Genomic DNA, 18,624 nt, shown 5'->3' on the forward strand with positions numbered 1-18,624 from the left:
CAGTCAAGTAGCGTACGATGGAATTCCGGAAAAAATCTCATCGCAGGAAAGCTCATCGGAGATTAGCTCACCGGAGAAAAACTCGTCCACTTTTGTGCGGGTCCGGAGAAAAGCTCACCAGCCTTTGACTGACCCGGAGAAGAGCTCACCTCAAATTTATTTTTATATATAAAGTGGTCGATATCATGTTATAACAATTATGTAAACAAAGCTATAGGCGCCTCTCACGCAGACGGTACTGTAATAAAAAAATTGCATAAAACGCTAATTAAAGGTTAACCGGAGTAAATATAACCAGTTATGAAGGCCGCAGCTTACGTAGGTTCTGGATGATTAAATATTGAATGACCGTTAATGTAGTACATCCACACTGCATTGGCTAAGTCTACTTATTTCATCATTTTTTGAAAAAAACAGTGGTTTCATTTCTTAGCTCTTCCATCCCGGTTACGTCATAATTGAATATGGCAAATACTCACGCCGAAAGAGTCTACATAAAAGCAGAACTAGTGCTGCAGCAGAGCGCCCTACTTTGAAATATGTACAGAGAGATATGTATATTTTCTCCGCCACATCGTAAGATCAGGGGGAGGGGAAGGGAGGGGGGGGGGGGGGGTATGGGACACCGCTTGTCACACATTTGAGACACATCTCTAGCTCTAGTAATCAATTTAGAAAAAGAAAAGAAAGCCTGAATTTCCCGGAAATTTTGACGCAACTCCTTTTTTCAGATTTTTTTTCATTTAAAAGCTAACTTTATTCAGAAATGTTCAGCAGAATTGACACCAATTTTTATGTGTTTCTTTAGACGACGTAGTCAGTTATCATAATTGTTACAACAATCATTGATTCTGTTATCTAGCTGTTCCTGGATCGCCCTGGTAACGACATCCCGGTACCTGTAACTTTTTTGTTTTGTTTTGTTTTGCGCACGGGAGTTTTGATTTTGGGAAAAATTCAGAAAGCAGCTGGTGCCAGATCACGAGAAGCTCGAACTATATTAAAGGCTCTTTGCACACGTGCCAGATTACAGCCGCCATTGCTGACCTTCTCTTTTTTTACCGAGATATCAAGCCATTGAAGCGGGCTTGAACGAACAAATGCCAATGCTGGGGAGAAATACACAGCCTAATCTAAAATGGCAATAACCGGTCCTCTTGTTTTAAACTCGAAGCGAAGTGGTTAAAATAAGAGAAAACAAAAACTGAAGGTTAGTTATGGCGGCGCCCATGCACAGCTCCTACAAAACATCGACGTCAATTATCTTGGTGCCACATGGTCAAGACTCTAGATTAGTTTCCGCAGTGTTCGGAAGCTGTCAAAACTAGGCTCGTTCGATCTACCCGCACTTTCTGCAACGGTGCAAAAAAAGTGTAGGGCGGTGTATTTCCGGTCCTATCTCAATACAGATACCGGAGGTATATTGCCGTACACTTTTCTGCACCAGTGCAGGAGAGGCAGGTAAATCGAACGAGCCTACCACTTCGCAAAAGCGTGAAGCTTGTTTCGGCGTCTCCCTTGCACGAGAGCGCATGCGAATAAGACATGTACTACAAGACGAAGCCACGAGCTCTCGCAGCCGTACGGGCTGCAGGACGAAAAAAAGTACGCTAAAGGAGCGGTGCAACGACATTCAATTAGAATGTTTTTCACTTTACACGAGCTTACTGGCACTAGTGAGACTCAAGAATGCTCGCACGCAACGCCACTGGCCAAGAAACTCCTTTGTCGCGGTGTAATTTCAAGGGCAAAAGCGAGAGTTTCCATTCAATCTCTCCTTTGCAAAATTTGATGACGTAACGTAGAGATCGCAGTACACCCCAATGACGATATTTGAAAGCGGTTCATAGATTGGACCCAAAAATTGCGTGGACACTCGATTTGGGCTCGTGATTATTACTAGCTCGAGAAGCATTCGAGTAGTGGCCCGTGTCCAGTCGCTGTAACGACGACAACAGCCGAACCATAACAATGTCTGGAACGCAGCGCGTGTCCTGTGCCTTGCCAACCCCAGCGCGTGGCTATGATCAACGTTGGCGGCATAGAATCGTTTCCAGGTCACGTGGCTCCTTGTTCTGGCTGCGAGATGAGAAAATAAACGCTGCTCATTTAAAAAAAAAAAATTCTGGGCTTCTATTGCGTGGGTTGAAAAACGAACGCGTGTTTCATAGGTCATTAACGTCAGGGATCCGTTCTAAGCGGTATTTGCGTAAAGTACAAAAATTGTTGCATCGCCCCTTAACCTTGACAACGTAGCAAAAAAAAGCTAACGCCAAATAAGAAAAAAAAAATTAGTGAGCAGTCAAAGCCTATTATTGCTTCAAGAACTGTTTTTGGCGCTCTGCGATTATCTTGAAAAAGTGTTAAATAAGTTTTTGAGGGAAAAATATATTATTGGGGTAGTGGAATGCGCGTTTTCACTATAAAAATATTCCCCCAAGTTCATGAGGAAATTTCGGTGCGAGCTTACAGAGCTCTGCACTTGAAAGAACTCCGCATCGAATGACCGTTCGTGCGGTGGAACCACATGTTCATATTAAAAGCTCTTGCACCTTTAAAGTACTCCATTACACTTTGAAAGGGAACCTGCCACTACAATTTTTTTAACTAATGCGGTTTAAGAATAATATAATAATAACTTCAATCGGCTAAGAAAAACCTCGATAACCCATTTCGAAAAAAACAAACAAAAAACACAACAACAAAGGGGTTACCTCATGTGAACAAACATAGAAATAAAAGGCCGGTTTAAAGCATGTCATTTTGATTTCTTCGTTATTTCTTATGCGATTCCTCAGTCGATCTGACGATACAATGTTATTTTTTTGTTTGTATTTCGTGTTTGGTTATAAAAACATATCTCGTTAAACATTTTGACAGATGACAGGAGCCAGACGTGGTATAAAAGCGGAAGAAAGCTACGGGGATTCTTAGAGCAAATCTGTTGAAGTTGATCGCATCTACGAGACGTACGCCAAGCATTCGTGTCTTAATCTGTTTTATGTTGAATCTAATGCATACTAGAGTTGTTTCTGACTGCTCGTACATTCTCAGGTAAAACATTCAAACGATGATTTTTTTCTTTCTACATAGCTCATAATACAGTCTAAAACGCGGAGACAACTTATATATATCGGTGGCCTATTTGTATTTGACCGAAATATACCCGCACCGAACAAAAACAACCCTGAAAGTATGTAGAGTTCAACGTAATTATTAAATTATTTAATTTAAGAACGAATAAATTATTTCATTGCTCTCTTCTCGAATTGTTCGCCCTTAAAATTACCACGCCGGTATCAACGTTATTTTTAATTGCTTCATTTTGCATTTGACGCCGGTAAAATTGTGAGAAGTGAGGAATCACATCCTATAGAGGCATGTCGTTTTTATTGAATGTTATTATGAGTGATAGCGGTGAGATCATGGTCAGAGACTGGTGTGATAATAAATTGCTATTCCACTAGAGTACAGTGTTCTAGAGGTTGGGTTCTCTCTAGAACACTGTACACTAAAGACAAGTGCTAAATTACAAAGGAAGACGAAGATCAGTTAATGGCTAAAAGAAAAGAGCTAAGTCAATAATTTTTCTATCGCAGAATATTGAAATTTTTCCGTATCACTAAAACAAAATTACAAGTATCGTTAAGTGAAAGGCAATGCAACCTGATACGATGAAACCTGCTGCAATCAAACGACAGGGTTCACTACAGTGAATGGCTAGTCCCCAATAAGAGAGGAAGAAAAGGTCCGTTCGAGTCAGTGGGATATATGCGCGCGGCTGGGGAGCTGGTATTATAAGTCTCTAAGATCATGACCGACAGAGACGTACAGTCCAGGAGCTCGAGGGAAGATTCGAGGCGGTTCCGATCGCCTTCACCGTTCTCGAGGCGGCGACAACTTGAAGCCTCGTGCGTACATCGTAGCCGCCTTCGGAACTCTTCGAGGTTGCCGAGCAGCTCGGAAGCTAGTGGCAGAGAGATGGACAACGGGGCAGCAGTCGACGAGGAGTTCGTGGAGCCGCTGCCCAGCAACAAGCTGCAGAAAATAAAAACGCGAATCCCGAACCGTCGACGCTGGATGTGTGGTCGACTGCGCTGTCATCCCGGCAAAGTACCCGAAGAAGATGCGCAGCTGCTTCGCTCTCAATCATCCAGCATGCGTCATGCCAGATCATCCAGCTACGAGAGTACGTGGTCGAGGCGTGGGTGTACCGATCCAAATCACCAAAGCGCTGCATCTGACAAGTCGCAAAGCCTGGGAATCGTCGAGTATAGCCTGAAGAAGCATAGGCGTTGTCGGAGCCTTGTCAATGTGACTGCGTTTTCAGACTTGGCTCTTCCGTTCGCAGCCAATGAACATGAAGAGAGGAGCGACACAAGACTATGTTTAGCCGATGCTCGCCAAAAACGGATTCTGGCGGAGACTTCTCTGTCTCCCCAAGCAATCCAATGTGACTGGATCAGCACCTCGCGGTTCAGAAAGGACAAATTCAGAAATTTAACTTCAAGCGTCCAAGGAAGTCAACAAGACTGGGCGTATTCCGTTCGTAGAAACAGTCAAGAAGCGTCCGCATCTCAACCTCGGAAGTGTCTGGAATTAAGACACGATTATCATGAGCGTTTTCATGATAGAAAAGACATGAGGAGCCAACTGTCAGTGCCAGATCTGTTCGACAACAACCATCAACAGCTGACTTCAGACGTAATACGGACAAGCAGGCCAAAATATTGCACTGGTACCTCGAGGTCTGTTTCACCAGTATGGTCGGAAAGCTTGGAATTCAAGATGGAGAACGCGATGGAGGCTTTCACTATATCGAGTAGCGGTCTGGGACGAACTTTACCATCGTGGCTTGAACTAGACAGCGACACAAATTTCTCCGCGTCTTCAGCTGGTGGTATGGTGCATCTCTCGGGTTCAGGGTCTCGTCCTGCTAGAAATTTTGATGAGGACATTGCTCTTCCAACGCTGTCTTCCATTAGTGAAGTCACATCCACAGAAGGTGCAAACACAAATTCGATCACCCCTGAAACTGTTTTATACACTCCCGTGATTTTACCACATAAAAGCAATACCCCAGAAAAAAATTTATCTATGCAAGACTCTGCTCACGCTCCCGACATCAGCAAGGAGACTAATCAAGGTGTCGGTGATTACTCGAACGTTCGTTCCAAATCGTGGAAAACATTCCAACGGATGCTCGGGCGAGTACCTCCTGAACTCGGAGAGTGTGCTATACAACGTCCTCCGGTTCAGGCCTACACGTTCCACAGTCACAGTATGCGAAAGGGCGGCTTCCGCAAAAATGCTGGGCAAGCACACATCACCCGTTGTGGGGTGCCGACTGATGTGCCCCAAGGAACTAACACCTTTTTCAGCTTTGATATACTTTCTAAATCCTCGAAGGGGACGCAAGATTCACAGCCTCCCCTACTTGAACCTCCTTCCCCTTGCAGGATGAACAACATAAAGCAAGACGGAAAACATCTGCTCAAAGTGCTCAGAGCAACAGGAGCCAGCGGCGCTCTCCCACTGCACAAGGCAGCTAATGCAAAACGCCCGCAATCACCTCCTCGGCGTTTCCATTGCAGTCCGTCGCACAAATTCGTAGGGGCTGTGGACTCTCCTAGCGTTATTGTTAAGAAAGTAAACAGTACTACGCCGCTTGAAGAACCTCCAACTGTAGAGTCACAGCAGCCATTCAGACACATCATACTGTGCAAGCGCAAGTTGCTGCTATACCCATTCATTCCGTTACTGGCGCTGGCATTAATATTTGCAGGCACATCTACGTTCTTTCAAAACTCGAAGCCTGCTATGCCCCTGCACAATCATACTGAGCATACATTGAGAATATTGTCAACGGGTAGAAATAATACCCCAATATATCAAAACGATTCCACGGAGGACTACGATACCTGCTCTACGATCCCTTGCAAGCGGGATGGAGCCTATCTGTATGGCCTTTTGTCCTGGCATCTAGACCCTTGTGACAACTTTTATCGGTTCGTCTGCAGTCGCTGGAAAAGCGTCGTTGGTGCCACAAACACTGACCTGAAACTTGATGTCTCGGCCACTGTTTGGGACGATCGAAGCCATCATCTGGAGTACAGTGTGCACACTCTTTTGCTAAGAAGCCACACTGCGGAAGACCTAACACCACTCAAACGACTCTTCTACGAGTGCATGAATACGCGCCAATTGGACACCGATGACTGGGCACCGATGCTGGAACTACTATGGCTAGTAGGCCTGGAAGGTTTTCCATTTAGCTCCTCCCTGCACCGTAACAGCACCTCAATATGGGCGGTGGCCGCCAAAGTGCTCAAGATGACAGGAGCCGAAACGCTACTGAGCATGTTCACCTTAGCACATCCATCGAAGGCGAACGCGGACATTATCAGCGTTGGTCCGCCCGATATGTTGGCGCCAAAAGGCAGCTCTCAGCAGCAGGCAACGCAGTTCTACAACAGTACAGCTTTCGCCTGCATGATTTCTCTCAAGAAACAGCGCAACCCGTCTATCTACTCACTCGAGGTGGCTTCTCTCGCGTGGCGTCTCGAAGAGCTCGTCTACACCCACACAGTGATGGCTGGACTGCCGAAGCGCCGTATACAACCTCTCAAGGCGCAACCCGATGTTTCTAGTTTTCTTGGCGAGTTTTTTCCTAGCATCGGCTCGGCGCTATACATTGGTAGCCACACAGAAGTCTTGGTTCGTTCTCCGGTCTTCTTTGACGCCCTGAATAGCCTGGTGCACTCCACTGAACCCTACATCCTCATGAACTATATCGGAATTAGGTTGATGATTGCGGTGGCTGCTTTCGCGCCTTCCTCAGGCCGTCTTCTTGTGCAGACTATGGTGGAACACCAGTATGGTAGAGCACGACCCTCACTGCCCCGCTGGAAACTGTGCATCCGTACGATAGAAAGAGCGATTCCCGACTTGTTTTTGCACGCAGTGCGACTCGCCTACAAGACCCAGTTCGCCATGGACTCTGTGCAGAGGCTGCTGGATTCGATCAGGCAGTCACTTGCCGGTGACTTGGCCAAACTGGCCGTCCTTGATCAAGAATCGCGTGCCCAGGCTTTGGCACTGCTGAATGTTACACAATTTCGACTTTTTAGACCATCATGGCTGACCAACAAGGAAAAACTGGAAAGCTATGTGAGCGCGTTGCCTCGCGTAGTGCGAGGCCAGAACCTGCGGTCCTTTCACGCGCTTCACAGTCACAGTTTCGCTGAGATGCTTCGCCGAGATCAGGCCGACCGGTGGCAGGGTTCAGCTTTTGACCACGATTGCAGCTATGACGGAAAGGTGGTGTTTGTGCCTGTTCTCCTTTTTAACTTTTCTGTGTTTAACCATGGTGCTGACCAGAGCCTAGGTTTGCCACACGCCGGCGTGCGCCTTGCTCGTTGCTTGCTGCAGCTGCTTCTGGCCAACATCTCTCAGGGCGCGACTGCCGCCGTCGGACGCCTCTGGTGGCCTGACATGGCCAGCTCGTTCCTAGCCGACTCCCAGCTCTGCTTCCAACAGTACGGCCTGCCACATGTCGGCTCCCTCCAGTTGCTCGAGTACACGGCCGCCATCAAGCCCGCCATGGATTTGTACCAGGAGGACAAGCGAGTCGACATTCGCTTTAACACACTTCCAGCTTATAGTGCCGTGCACCTTTTTTATGTTTACTATGCCCTTTCTTCCTGTCAAGAGTCAAAATCGGACAACGCCACCGAGGTGGCTAGTTATTTGACCAACGTGCCGCTCTGGAATAACCGACTGTTTCAGGAGACTTTTCGTTGTCCTGTTGGTTCCCACATGAATCCTCCCAATAAGTGCGTTCTCTGGCGGGAAGCTCACTAGATAATCCGAGAAACTGAATTGAGTGAAGTCATATATATCCGGTTTTTGGGAACGTTCGTCAGTGCGCTTTTGCTTGAACAGATTTATTTTACCCGATCTACGGTAGTGCTGGCGTTGACAGTAACAGCGTGAATCATAAATAGTCGCGTTAAAACTTGAAGGAATTCTTGCGCAGCCATTTTAAGGACGCTGAAGGACCGAGAACTCGGAAACGATTACGAAGGTGTCGCCATCAAACGGAAGAGAACGACAGTAGTAGAATCTCGGCGGATACATATACACGTTGAAAAACGTTAAGCGTTCTGCAATGGTTGTTACCGTGCCAAGGTGTGTAAATAAAAATCATGGTTTAAAAGACGTAAAGCTCCTACGCACCATCGCATAGCACGTGTACATTTAGTAGTGCCGTCAGTGCTTATTAACGTACGTAACCTATCATAAAACGAGAAGCGCGCAGGCCGTGGCTTGTTTTTGAGACAACCAGTGTAGGACAAAATGCTCGATGAATGTATTTAAATTACCAAATGCCTGCTTCGTAAAGTATTTAAAATACTACTCAAGTTACTTTCACTGTAAAGTATCTTGAGTAGAGTACAAATACTTAGAAATGTAATTCGATTACTTTTGAAAATACTTCCGCATAGCGTAATATGCATCGACGTCAGTAACAACGACAATTATACAGTTGCGGAAATATGGTTTACCACAATGGTTTATTTGCACGCAACAACATAAAACGAAAAAAAAAAAAAAAGTATCGTAGAGCTATTTTATACAGTCTAACCATAAGGATCAGGATATTGTCACGAATGACAAATGATGAGGCGGCGAATAACTGAAAAAACTAAACGTTTAATGGGGTGAACTTGTGCCCAAAACAATAGAGGGTGAAAGGCTGGCGTCGCAGGCGTAGATGTCGGCGAAACTGCAGGATCGAGCGCAGGGGCGAGAATGACTCCGGATCGCCGCGCGGAGCACCTCTTGCACCCGCGTGGTTTTCTGGAACATTCGGCGTAGAACGTTCGGCGCGTATAGAACATTCGTAACTCCATCAAACGACAAGGTTCGAGAACATACGAGAATGTCAAGTTTAAAGAATAAATAAAAGAGGAGTCCGCTCCCTGGAATCGAACCGGGAGCCAAGCGCGGTAACCATTCGGCCACGCGCTTTTTTTTTTGTTTGGCTACGCGCTTGCTTGGCAACGCGCGTAGCAATGGGGAATTATAGTAGACCGTTTCTGCAGCCCGCTAAGCACCCAGATAGCGCTCCGTAATCCGCCACAAGACCTTGAACTCTGCAGACAAGGCTGGCGGCGCGCATGCGCAGTTGCGGCGTTTTCTTTACGGATACTGTAGCGGAGGACATAAACTGTCTACTGCAAGAGCCTAATATCACTGAAACATGTTGCAAAACATTTCTGAGACAGCAAGAAAAAGGTCACTTCAGCTATTGGGGAGGAGATCAGACCGTGGCGGCCCAAACGGTTAACTTTAGAGCTACACGGATGGGGACAACGAATACAATGGCTCAAGACTCGGCTGACATAACCGAACGTGGCGTCAGCGTTCGGCTGGAGTTCGTGTTCTCCGGTGAGGGAGAGGAGGGTCTCTTTTGTTACCACTCCAGCCTGTATGAACAATGCAGCTTGCACGGTGCCCAGCTTAGCACAAAAGCCCTCAAGCTCGCATCCTTTTACTACTGCTTTCGGGAGAGATCCGGCACTTCGTTTATTATTAGTATTTTTACATTACACTGCTGTGCCCCGCGCTCTATTAGAGGAGATAACGTGAACATTCCCACAAAGCCTGTGGGAATGTGCACAGGCCTTGTGTCGGGTAAACATCGAGGCGTGGGGGCAACAAACGGGTCAGAGCACCTCGCCAATAGTGACATCGCTGAATATCACCTCCTGCGGCGCCCCTTAGACGCATCGTTTAACTACAATCCGCATTCCCTATATGAGGAGTTCACTATAAACGAGCTTGGGATACGGATATGAGTGAATGGATAACAAAGAGAACCCCCATAATAGCAACGGCAATGGTCGCACCTTCTTTAAGTAGGTTGCGTTCAGAAAGGCACTCAATGTGTGGGGACGCTTTGTTGGCCTTTTGAGAGGTAATCCAGCTCGTATTTTGTTTCCTGTCCTGTACTCTGCTTATCAATGTTCGCTTACAGACTCTGTTCGCGAGAGCAATAAGTGATGGACTGATGACAAAAAGAAATAAGCGAAAGAAAACCTCGACGCTTTGCCGTAGCAAAGTCAAATATACAAAAAGCAAAACATTTTTTTTGGGGTTTGTGTCCACTTTATATTTTTTTTATTCGTTATTTTCTTGACACTGAAGTCTGCGTTGTTGTTTTAGGTTGTTTCCCGGTCTGCGTTGCGCCTCAGTTTGGCTATCTTTACTTCCGTAAAACCACCCCTTTTGTTAGAGAATTTTTGAAGGGAAAGTCCAGGAAACAAAAGGCGCCGTTGGAAAGGCGAGGGGAAAACCTTGGTTGTACGAACTTTAGGCTGAAATATGAGTCACTATCGGCAAAAAAACAAACAAAAACAAACGATGTTTTCACCAGCTTCATCGAGGTCACCTTACCTAATCGGAGCTAGCAACAGGATTTGGTTGTTCGAAAGAATGTTCACGTTTGCTTGTGCCACGCCCACGCCACTTCATACAAAAAAGCTCGGAAAATGGCGAAATGTCAAAAATGTATTTGAGATAATGAGTACCAAATACTCAGAAATGTAATTAAAATAGAGTATTAAATACTCTCGATCAAAAGTATTTCCAAGATACCAAGATACTTCAGAAGGTATTTTAAATACAGTATCTTGAGTATAGTATTTCAGATAGGCACAAGTCTGGACGCAACTAGCTATAATAAAATTGAGATCCAAACTCCTGTTCCCCGGTTTTGTCCGATTGAAATTAGCTGTAACAAAACGTGAGTTTAAACCTAAATCATAGGTTTGACGTGGAATCTGCCGTCAAATGCATCAATTTTAAGATTGACAGTGACAAACTGTGACAAAAACCGAAATTAAGTTCGCTAAAAACATTGTTTGCACTGTTGACATTAAAAGTAAGCTCAAACCGACCTTGAACCCGTCTTGCTGCTATTTTAAATAGCTGTGGCGTCATGTAGTACACACGTCAAGTGTTGGCTACACAGCACACGGGCGCGGTCGGTTCGCTTTAACCCCACCAGGCGACTATGGAGCACAAAGCTTAGGACTGTGTACAGTTCGCCTACTAGTTTAAGGGTGTCAAGAGATGATCAAAAGTTGCCGGCAGATGTCAAGGGCGAAACTGCGGTGCACTTGCCTTTTCCTCTGCGCGAACACGGTATGCCTGCCTTTTCCCATTTCACTTGGATAGTCTAGTATCGGACCGCCTCAGTTGATGCCTTACATGAATTGATTCCACTGAACCAGTATTTAGAAATATTTTTGGTGTTATAGTAAAACCAGAAAACCCCGATGATCCTGTGTCCACTTTAGCTGTGTCGCGCTCTCTACAGTGCTGCGTCTAGCTGTGATCGTAGCAAGTATAATTTTTCCTTCCGTAGCACTTCTGGGGTAATGCGTATTTATAACGCTGTAACTGTGTAATTAGTCGCATAAATTTATCAAATTTAGACCAACGTCGTAAAATATTTTATTTATTTATTTATGCTAAGCTGTTTGTGGAAATTTACTGTTCCAATTTGCGGACACTAATTCCTCAGAGTCCCACACACAACAACCGGTGTGCCAACATCCTTCTACGTTCCGCGGATTTGTAGTTGCCATAATGAAGTGCTCCGTATACGAGCAGGAATATAGTTGCCATGTAAGCATCTAAGTTACTCGGATATTATTTCGGGTGTAACGAAGGGCTCCTTGTGTCCCTTTTCATGCTGCATGACCCTCACTATTTCTTTTTACCCCTCCGTATCTCCGGTTATCGTTCATCGTAGTTGTTGAAGTTCTATTGAATCTTACGATGCATTTTCCCATACGGAAGGTTAGTTAAAAGGGCGTATTTTCACCCTGCAACTACCGGGGTGGTCGAAGCATATTATAATATATTGTTTTACAATTTCTTTCTTCACCCTTTTATGTTTCGATCATGTTATATTTCAAGCATTTTAGTGTTTGCGTGTGACAGTACCAAGACCGCAGGGTTTGCTTCTGGGCACCGTGTAAAACTTAATCTTGTATAGCGCCACATCATTCGGTGTTGTGCCCGTTACCGAAAATAAGTAACGAAATAGCGTTACTCGTTAGATCGTCAAAATTAACGCGTTATGATATTCGTTACCATCCAGCAATCGTGTAAAAATACAGTTACCCTCACTCAAAACAAAGAAAGTTACTTGTTGCGTTTCGTTTTTTTTTTTCCATCGAATACAAATTTTTGTGAGAAAAGCCGTGAAGGTGCACAAATACGGTCTGCGTAAATGAGTTATACGGCCAGGCGGGCATTATGTTCAAGAGATAAGCGGACGCGAACTTTATTAAGGATTATAGGCAAAGAAATAACAACGACTATGTGGGGAAGTCCTGAATATCAGTACCCCTTTCTTTACCATATAGATCCTCAGCTCCATTTCCGTGTTCCATGAGGAATTCCAAGAGCAATTGAGATAATGTTACATTGTCTAAGACTTAAAGTTGCATACACCAAAAATTACCTTCATAAAAAAGGCAAAACTGACTCTTCCGAATGCATATCACGTGCCAATGTCTATGACATCCAACACGTGCTGCGCGATTGCATAGAATGCAGCCTTGAAAGAAAGTGAATGAAGACCCGACTGAGTCTGACGGATGACCAGCAAATAGACCTTTATGCTTGGTTGGTCCTTTACGTAACTTGCTCAAGCGTATAACTGGAGCTCTGCATATCCGCGGATTACCCGCGGATTATCTGGGGATATAGCCACAGTAAACTGGCGGGTACGGATAAAAATGAATCAGAATTGACAGATTGCGGATCAGATGGGGATATCCGCGGGTCCGGATCTACATTTTTGCGGAGGCGGCCCATAAACGTGTGAGACCGCACAGTGTGGTGTTGATAAGTGAGTGATACTATGAAGTGCATCATCGAATTTATTGCGGGAACAAACAACCCTCTTAGATAAAAGGTGATAATCGGGAAGAAAATTGTTTTTTACGTCAAGAAATATTTGATTCTCACCAAAGATCGCTTTAGAACAGTCTACCTAGCCAAAAATGCTTTCCCTAGAAAAAGTAAAGAATGGAGGAGCATCAGTCGTCCCGGGAAAGCGGGTTCTTGTTTTGCAGGTAAAGAGCGAAAAACGTTCTTTAGGCAAAGAAAACCAAAAAAACGTACAAGCCACAAGACGAGTACAACGCGATAGCTAAACATAAACCTCCACTCGTTTCCAAGCCGTCCAAGGATGTGTGCGTGGCCTTGACAGGGATGGAAAACACGGACACGCCGAACAGAGGTCTAACTGACCCTACATGACACGGCAACATCGGAAAATATTTCCCATCTGGTCAGAGTTGCCGGTAGACGGTCCCTTCTGGTCATAATGGGCGACCACCCTTGTGTCTGAGATGCAAGAAAGTTGGTCACGTACGCAGGCGGTGTCGCACCCCAAAGTCTGCGCGTTGCAACAGATTCGGACTCAAAAGTGACGAGCGCTATTCCAGCTATGCAGCCATGCTCCGGGGCTCTGGCACAGAACCAGTTGCCAACCAGGAGTTCATGGACATCTACGAAGTCGTAGACGCCCACTGGAGAGGTTCTCCTAACTCAAGCCGGGGCTGCAGAATCCGGACCTCGGATTGCCTATTTAAGAGCGAAGCAGCTGCCAAGGAACATTCTGGGACACCACAAACCAAATCGGAAACGGGAACAAAGGGAAAGACTCAGAGGAAAACAAAGATGTAACCTCGAGACCACGGAGGTTAACTCAGCAGCCTGCAAATGTTGCTGGCAAGCCGACGACGCCAAAAGACAATGACGACTTACCAGACTCACAGTAGTTACCAAAAGCAGTTCCAAAGAGACTAACGACCCCAAACCAAGACAAAATGTGCCACCTTACACCACCACCGCGAGTAAGCGGGAACCTACCTTGCACACTAGCTGCTAATGTTTAAACCTTATCCCATAGCCCCTCCCTTCTCCTGTTCCTTCTTCCTCTTCCTCTCTCCCTCTTTCTCCTCCTTCCTTTCTAGTTGATGACCCTCGTTTTGCGACACTAAATCTCAGAGGCTTTAATTATAGCAAAAAAACATTATCAGCTGAATCGCCTACTTGAAGATAAGAAGGTCGACTTTTCTGGCTGGAAACAATGCTCTCAACATATGATCAGGTAGAGCGTGCCCTGCAGCATTTTCTGCGGGATCATGAAGTGCGGGGTGTCCAATAAAGATTAAAAGTATTTTTACACTGCAAAAATAATTTAGGCATCGCGGAACGCTCATTTCCTGCCCAACCAGGTACATAAGTTTCAGCCCGGTCCGAAACCTTATTCATAAGCTGCAAATGTGTTTCTGAAAATTTCGATGGGAAAATGGCGGCCGATGGAGCTTTCGAATACACGGGGCTCTACAGCGCCAGAAAGCGAAAACGGGCAATAATGGGCTCTTTTCTCCCATTGAAAGTTTCAGAAAATCACTTATAACTTTTGTGTAAGATATCCATTTGGACTGAAACTTTGACATCTGGTTCGAACCCCCTCCAGCGCTACCTTTGGGTGGTGAATGAGCGTTCGGCAATGTATAGTCTATTTTGTAGTGAAAAAAAAACCATGTAAATTTTTTGGGACACCCTGTATGCGTCAGTCAGGCTGTTGGTCAGTCTGGGGCTGTTTACTGTTTAATAAGAAGTATTTTTAACTGTCTAAATTAATGGTCACCTCAGACCTCCGCTGCCGCTTCCTCATGTTCGACTTTCAAGTTTCTGACATAAGGTAGAGAGCTGTATGTATTTACGCTTCGAATGAGGTTAATAATAAGATTGTGTTTTTTAATCACCTGCGGCAATATTTATTTCCGAAAAAAAGTTAGTTCCTCTAAGAGATTTCAATTGTGCTTACGACAAAGCAGATAGAACTCCGTCTATGCCGCGAATTGACAAAAGCGCACGTCTTCTGCTGGACATAGTTACGGTTGTTCGTTTTCGGGTTTTATATTTTTTTGAATTCGGGGGGTAAAAATCGGGTACCATTTTTCAATCTGATAATCGGGGAGAAATCGGGTTTTTTGTGGACACAATCTGAAATTCGTGTTTTTTTTTTTCGGGTTAAACTTACAAATGTACTCAATAATACATTAGTTTTTTTTTTTTTTTTTTTTTGTCGGTCTGTTTTATGGTAGTAGTCGGGGGGGGGGGGGGGGGGGGCATCAGGGTTTTCCAGCTCCGATTGCGGTCGGTCGCTTCAAAAGAAGCACCACCCGCGGAATCCTCCTCTCCCTCAGGTGTCAACAAAAACCCCGAACGTTCGAGGGACAGTCGCCTTCGATCAGATATTTCGCTATGGACTAAACCTGTTAAGTTTTCCCGATCTGTTTACGCGACTGACTGGCTCGGACGTTGTTCGTAAGAAAGGTTGGACGCCAGCGAGATGCCCATGCTACCCGAGAGACCCTGGTAGGTGTCGACACCTCAGCGGTCGAAGAGGGATTGATAGTGCATTTCACAAGCTGCGTGCAGCAGGGCCGAAGCTACGTGGCGTGCCGAGGTGGTTCCACCTGCACAGCCGGTGGACGGAAATGTCCCTCCAAGGCCCCAACGCCTATTGTCGCTTTTCCTCAGCCGGCCTCCGTAGAATGTCACGGTGAGTTGGGCGCGCCCGTTGGGCGGTTGGTGGAGAATCGTGTAGCGTCCTCAGTGCTGCGCGCAGCTTGCGAAATGAACTACAGGTCACTTTTGTCACGATGTAGGGTAGGTAGCGTGTGCGCACCGCAAATTCCGTGCAGCGTAAAAATAAATAGGTTGGTTATCTGGTTTTGGAATTCGGGGAGAAATCGGGTTTAACAAGATTCTTCTGTAACATGCTCGGGGTGTAAAAATCGGGTAAAATCGGGTTTCACCCGAAAACGAACAACCCTAGACATAGTTGACGATGGGAATTTTTTTACGTTGCCCCTTTCCAGATGGAAGAAAACCATCTGCGATTTACACACTTTCAAAACTCCGCTCGCGTGAGGTTAGACAGAATGTACTATTCTGTAGACCCAATTAAAAATTTAAATGGTTATGCGGTAGAACCAGTATTTTTCACAGAGCACAGCATGGTATTAGTAACAGTTGGAAAGAAACGGAGAAAATAGCGTATAAATTAGAAGCTATGGAATCTAAATGTTCAATTATTAAAATATAAAATTTTTGTAGACAGTACGAAGGATCTAATCAAGCAAATAGGAGAAACAACCAAACATATATTTGTTAAATGGGAGCTCCTTAAACAAGAGCTAAAACAGCAGGCAATAGACCCTTCCCGAAATTCAGTCTGGCCACTTTGATCACTATCATCATCTGTGGAACGGCACCTGTGCCATACGAATGGCGGCCTTCTAGTGACTGATAAAGGTAGACGTTGGAGATGCTCTGAAGCGGATCTTGCGAGGCCTGTACATTCGGGGGGTCAGTACGACGCGACCTGGGAATGGAACACAAGAGCCACGTAAGCATTTATTTCTAATAGCTCAGATTCAGTTAATCTGTGGGCGGCACACAATCGGCTTTAAAGCACTTTGGTGTATAGAATTTTCTCGAGGCATCTGAGTGGGTTGGAGCTAGCTTTGTTCTGAATGCAGGTTCTTGGTCACCATCGAACTGAAAGTGATCGAGAAAGAACTCAGACTGAACAATTCCCCGCGTGCCGTTGACTTCCGAAAGTGGTGGTGCCGATACTAGTTCATTTCCGCCATTGATATGGCAAAACCTAAACTGCTTTACAAACCACCAGATGGCACTGAATTTCGGAAAGGGTCTATTGAGAGACGTTCTATTATTACATTTCAAAAGGCTGACACAAAAATATATTGCTACGTAATTTGCGTGTTCTGGTTGAACTAGAATGCCAAAGTCCTGGGCAAGGTTTCGTACATGCACCAAGCATACCTGGATACCTAGGTTCGACATTGTACAGGTTCCTTTTTTTAGTACACGGAAGTGACGTCATCACATCTGATTGGTTGGAAGCAGAAGTGACGTAATTTCCCTAGAAAAATGTGGGCCGAGTCGGCAAAACTGGCTACCGGACGTGACAACGAAGTGACGTTTCGTTTTGTACCGAGTACGTTTCAAAAGGTACTTGCTCCTGAGTAGGTGTCTTTCGTTGGTCATATTTTCCAAACCGCGTCGTCGTCGGACAATTATGTCACTTTTCAACTAATTGAGTTATTGTTTTCGCCGGGAAGACTTACCGGCAGCACCGCGCAGCATGCGAGCTCCCGGAGGATTGCAAGCGTGCGACGCAGCGCCGGCAGCGCGCGACAACGTTGGCGCGAGGAACCGGAGGTGAAGAGACTGCTAAACGAAGCTCGTGGACGTTCACGACTGTGGAGCTTCAAGTCGTGTACACTTCGTTTCTGCGACACGGAGTGCTTCCAAAGTTTGGAGGCGAGCGACGAGCACGTAGCGCGGGACTGAAGACAGTCGGCGTCTCTGTCCGCGTCGCGCCCGTCGTTATCGTGCGTCGTGTCGGAGTCCGGCGCGGCTGGCTCCACTTTCCCAAGACGCCGAGCGAGAGGTACGACGTGGAGACGGGCCTCAGGCCGCTCGGTAGGATATTCGGCGTCATCGGTTGCGTGAACGAAACGACGGTCGCCATCGTCGACCCGTCCAAGAACGATCCCACCGCCACGAAGGCGGTGCACTGTGCCGCAAGTATTTCTACGCCCTCAACGTGATGGTGGTAAGTACGCTCGTATTACGTACTCAAAATCATCTAGAGGGGGGGGGGGGGGTCAGGTTTTTGGTCAGAGTATCATGTCTAACCCCCCACCCCCGTTTCCACGCCTTAAATTTTGACACATGCAGTATTCAAGAGGAGGGTCATCTGGACCACTCCCTCTGAATCCACCCCTCTGCTCCGACTTCACGCGCGTGTGCTCTAGGTAGTATGTCGTGACTTTTAAAACGTACATCCTTCCGCCCGCCACATTATGTTTGTTTGAAAGAAGTGGTTTCTTGTCATCATATCTTGCGTCCATGAAGGTGTGTTCCAATCATGTTAATAGTGTCAAAAGAACTTGGAAGGTTCTGGAATTGAGACTGCTTTGTGAACCATGAGTGGAACATTCAGGTAAATTCATGTCGGTATCTCTCTCATACTTCCAGATGCGTGACGCAGAATGCCGGGTAAGATGCATGGAGCCACGGTGCCCTGGGTCGGTGCACAACTCCTTTGTGTGATGGTTCTCTTGGCTCTGCGGCAACATCAAGCAAGGGCAGCTGGTAGACGACGAAAGGCTCCTCCTCGGTGAGCATGCTCGATTCATTCCTCTTGCTTACGGTGGCTGTGTACCGCTTGAAAACCACAGTACCACAGAAAATGTGCTGCACCAAACATTAACAACTGTGCAGGCCCTGTGTCTATACCTCTGGCACGTCTTTGTAAATACTATCCGAAGGAGCGTAGTACCAGGAAAACACAAAGTTGCAATCAGCTTTTTTTACTGCTTCCTTGCCATCAATTTTAAAAAGAACAGATTATAATAGATTCCGTCCTCTAAACGTGCAGGCGACAACGGCTGCGGCTTAGAGTCTTGGTTCATCACCCCTGTC

At 45.9% G+C, this 18,624-nt stretch overlaps 1 protein-coding gene across 1 annotated transcript; it reads left to right on the top strand.

The window, feature by feature from the left end:
* The first annotated feature begins 5,460 nt into the window (after positions 1–5,460).
* Positions 5,461–7,863, top strand: LOC120844414 (neprilysin-1-like). The gene has a single exon (XM_040216204.1). It carries the CDS (start codon positions 5,461–5,463, stop codon positions 7,861–7,863), a length of 2,403 nt encoding a protein of 800 aa, XP_040072138.1.
* The last annotated feature ends 10,761 nt before the right edge of the window (positions 7,864–18,624 follow it).

This window comes from Ixodes scapularis, unplaced genomic scaffold (genome assembly GCF_016920785.2).
Source record: "Ixodes scapularis isolate PalLabHiFi unplaced genomic scaffold, ASM1692078v2 PGA_scaffold1__304_contigs__length_218370807, whole genome shotgun sequence".
Classification (NCBI taxonomy): domain Eukaryota; kingdom Metazoa; phylum Arthropoda; class Arachnida; order Ixodida; family Ixodidae; genus Ixodes; species Ixodes scapularis.

What these genes read in the sequence shown, in the direction of transcription:
- LOC120844414 (XM_040216204.1), top strand. Translation starts at nt 5,461, where the DNA reads ATGAACAACATAAAGCAAGACGGAAAACATCTGCTCAAAGTGCTCAGA.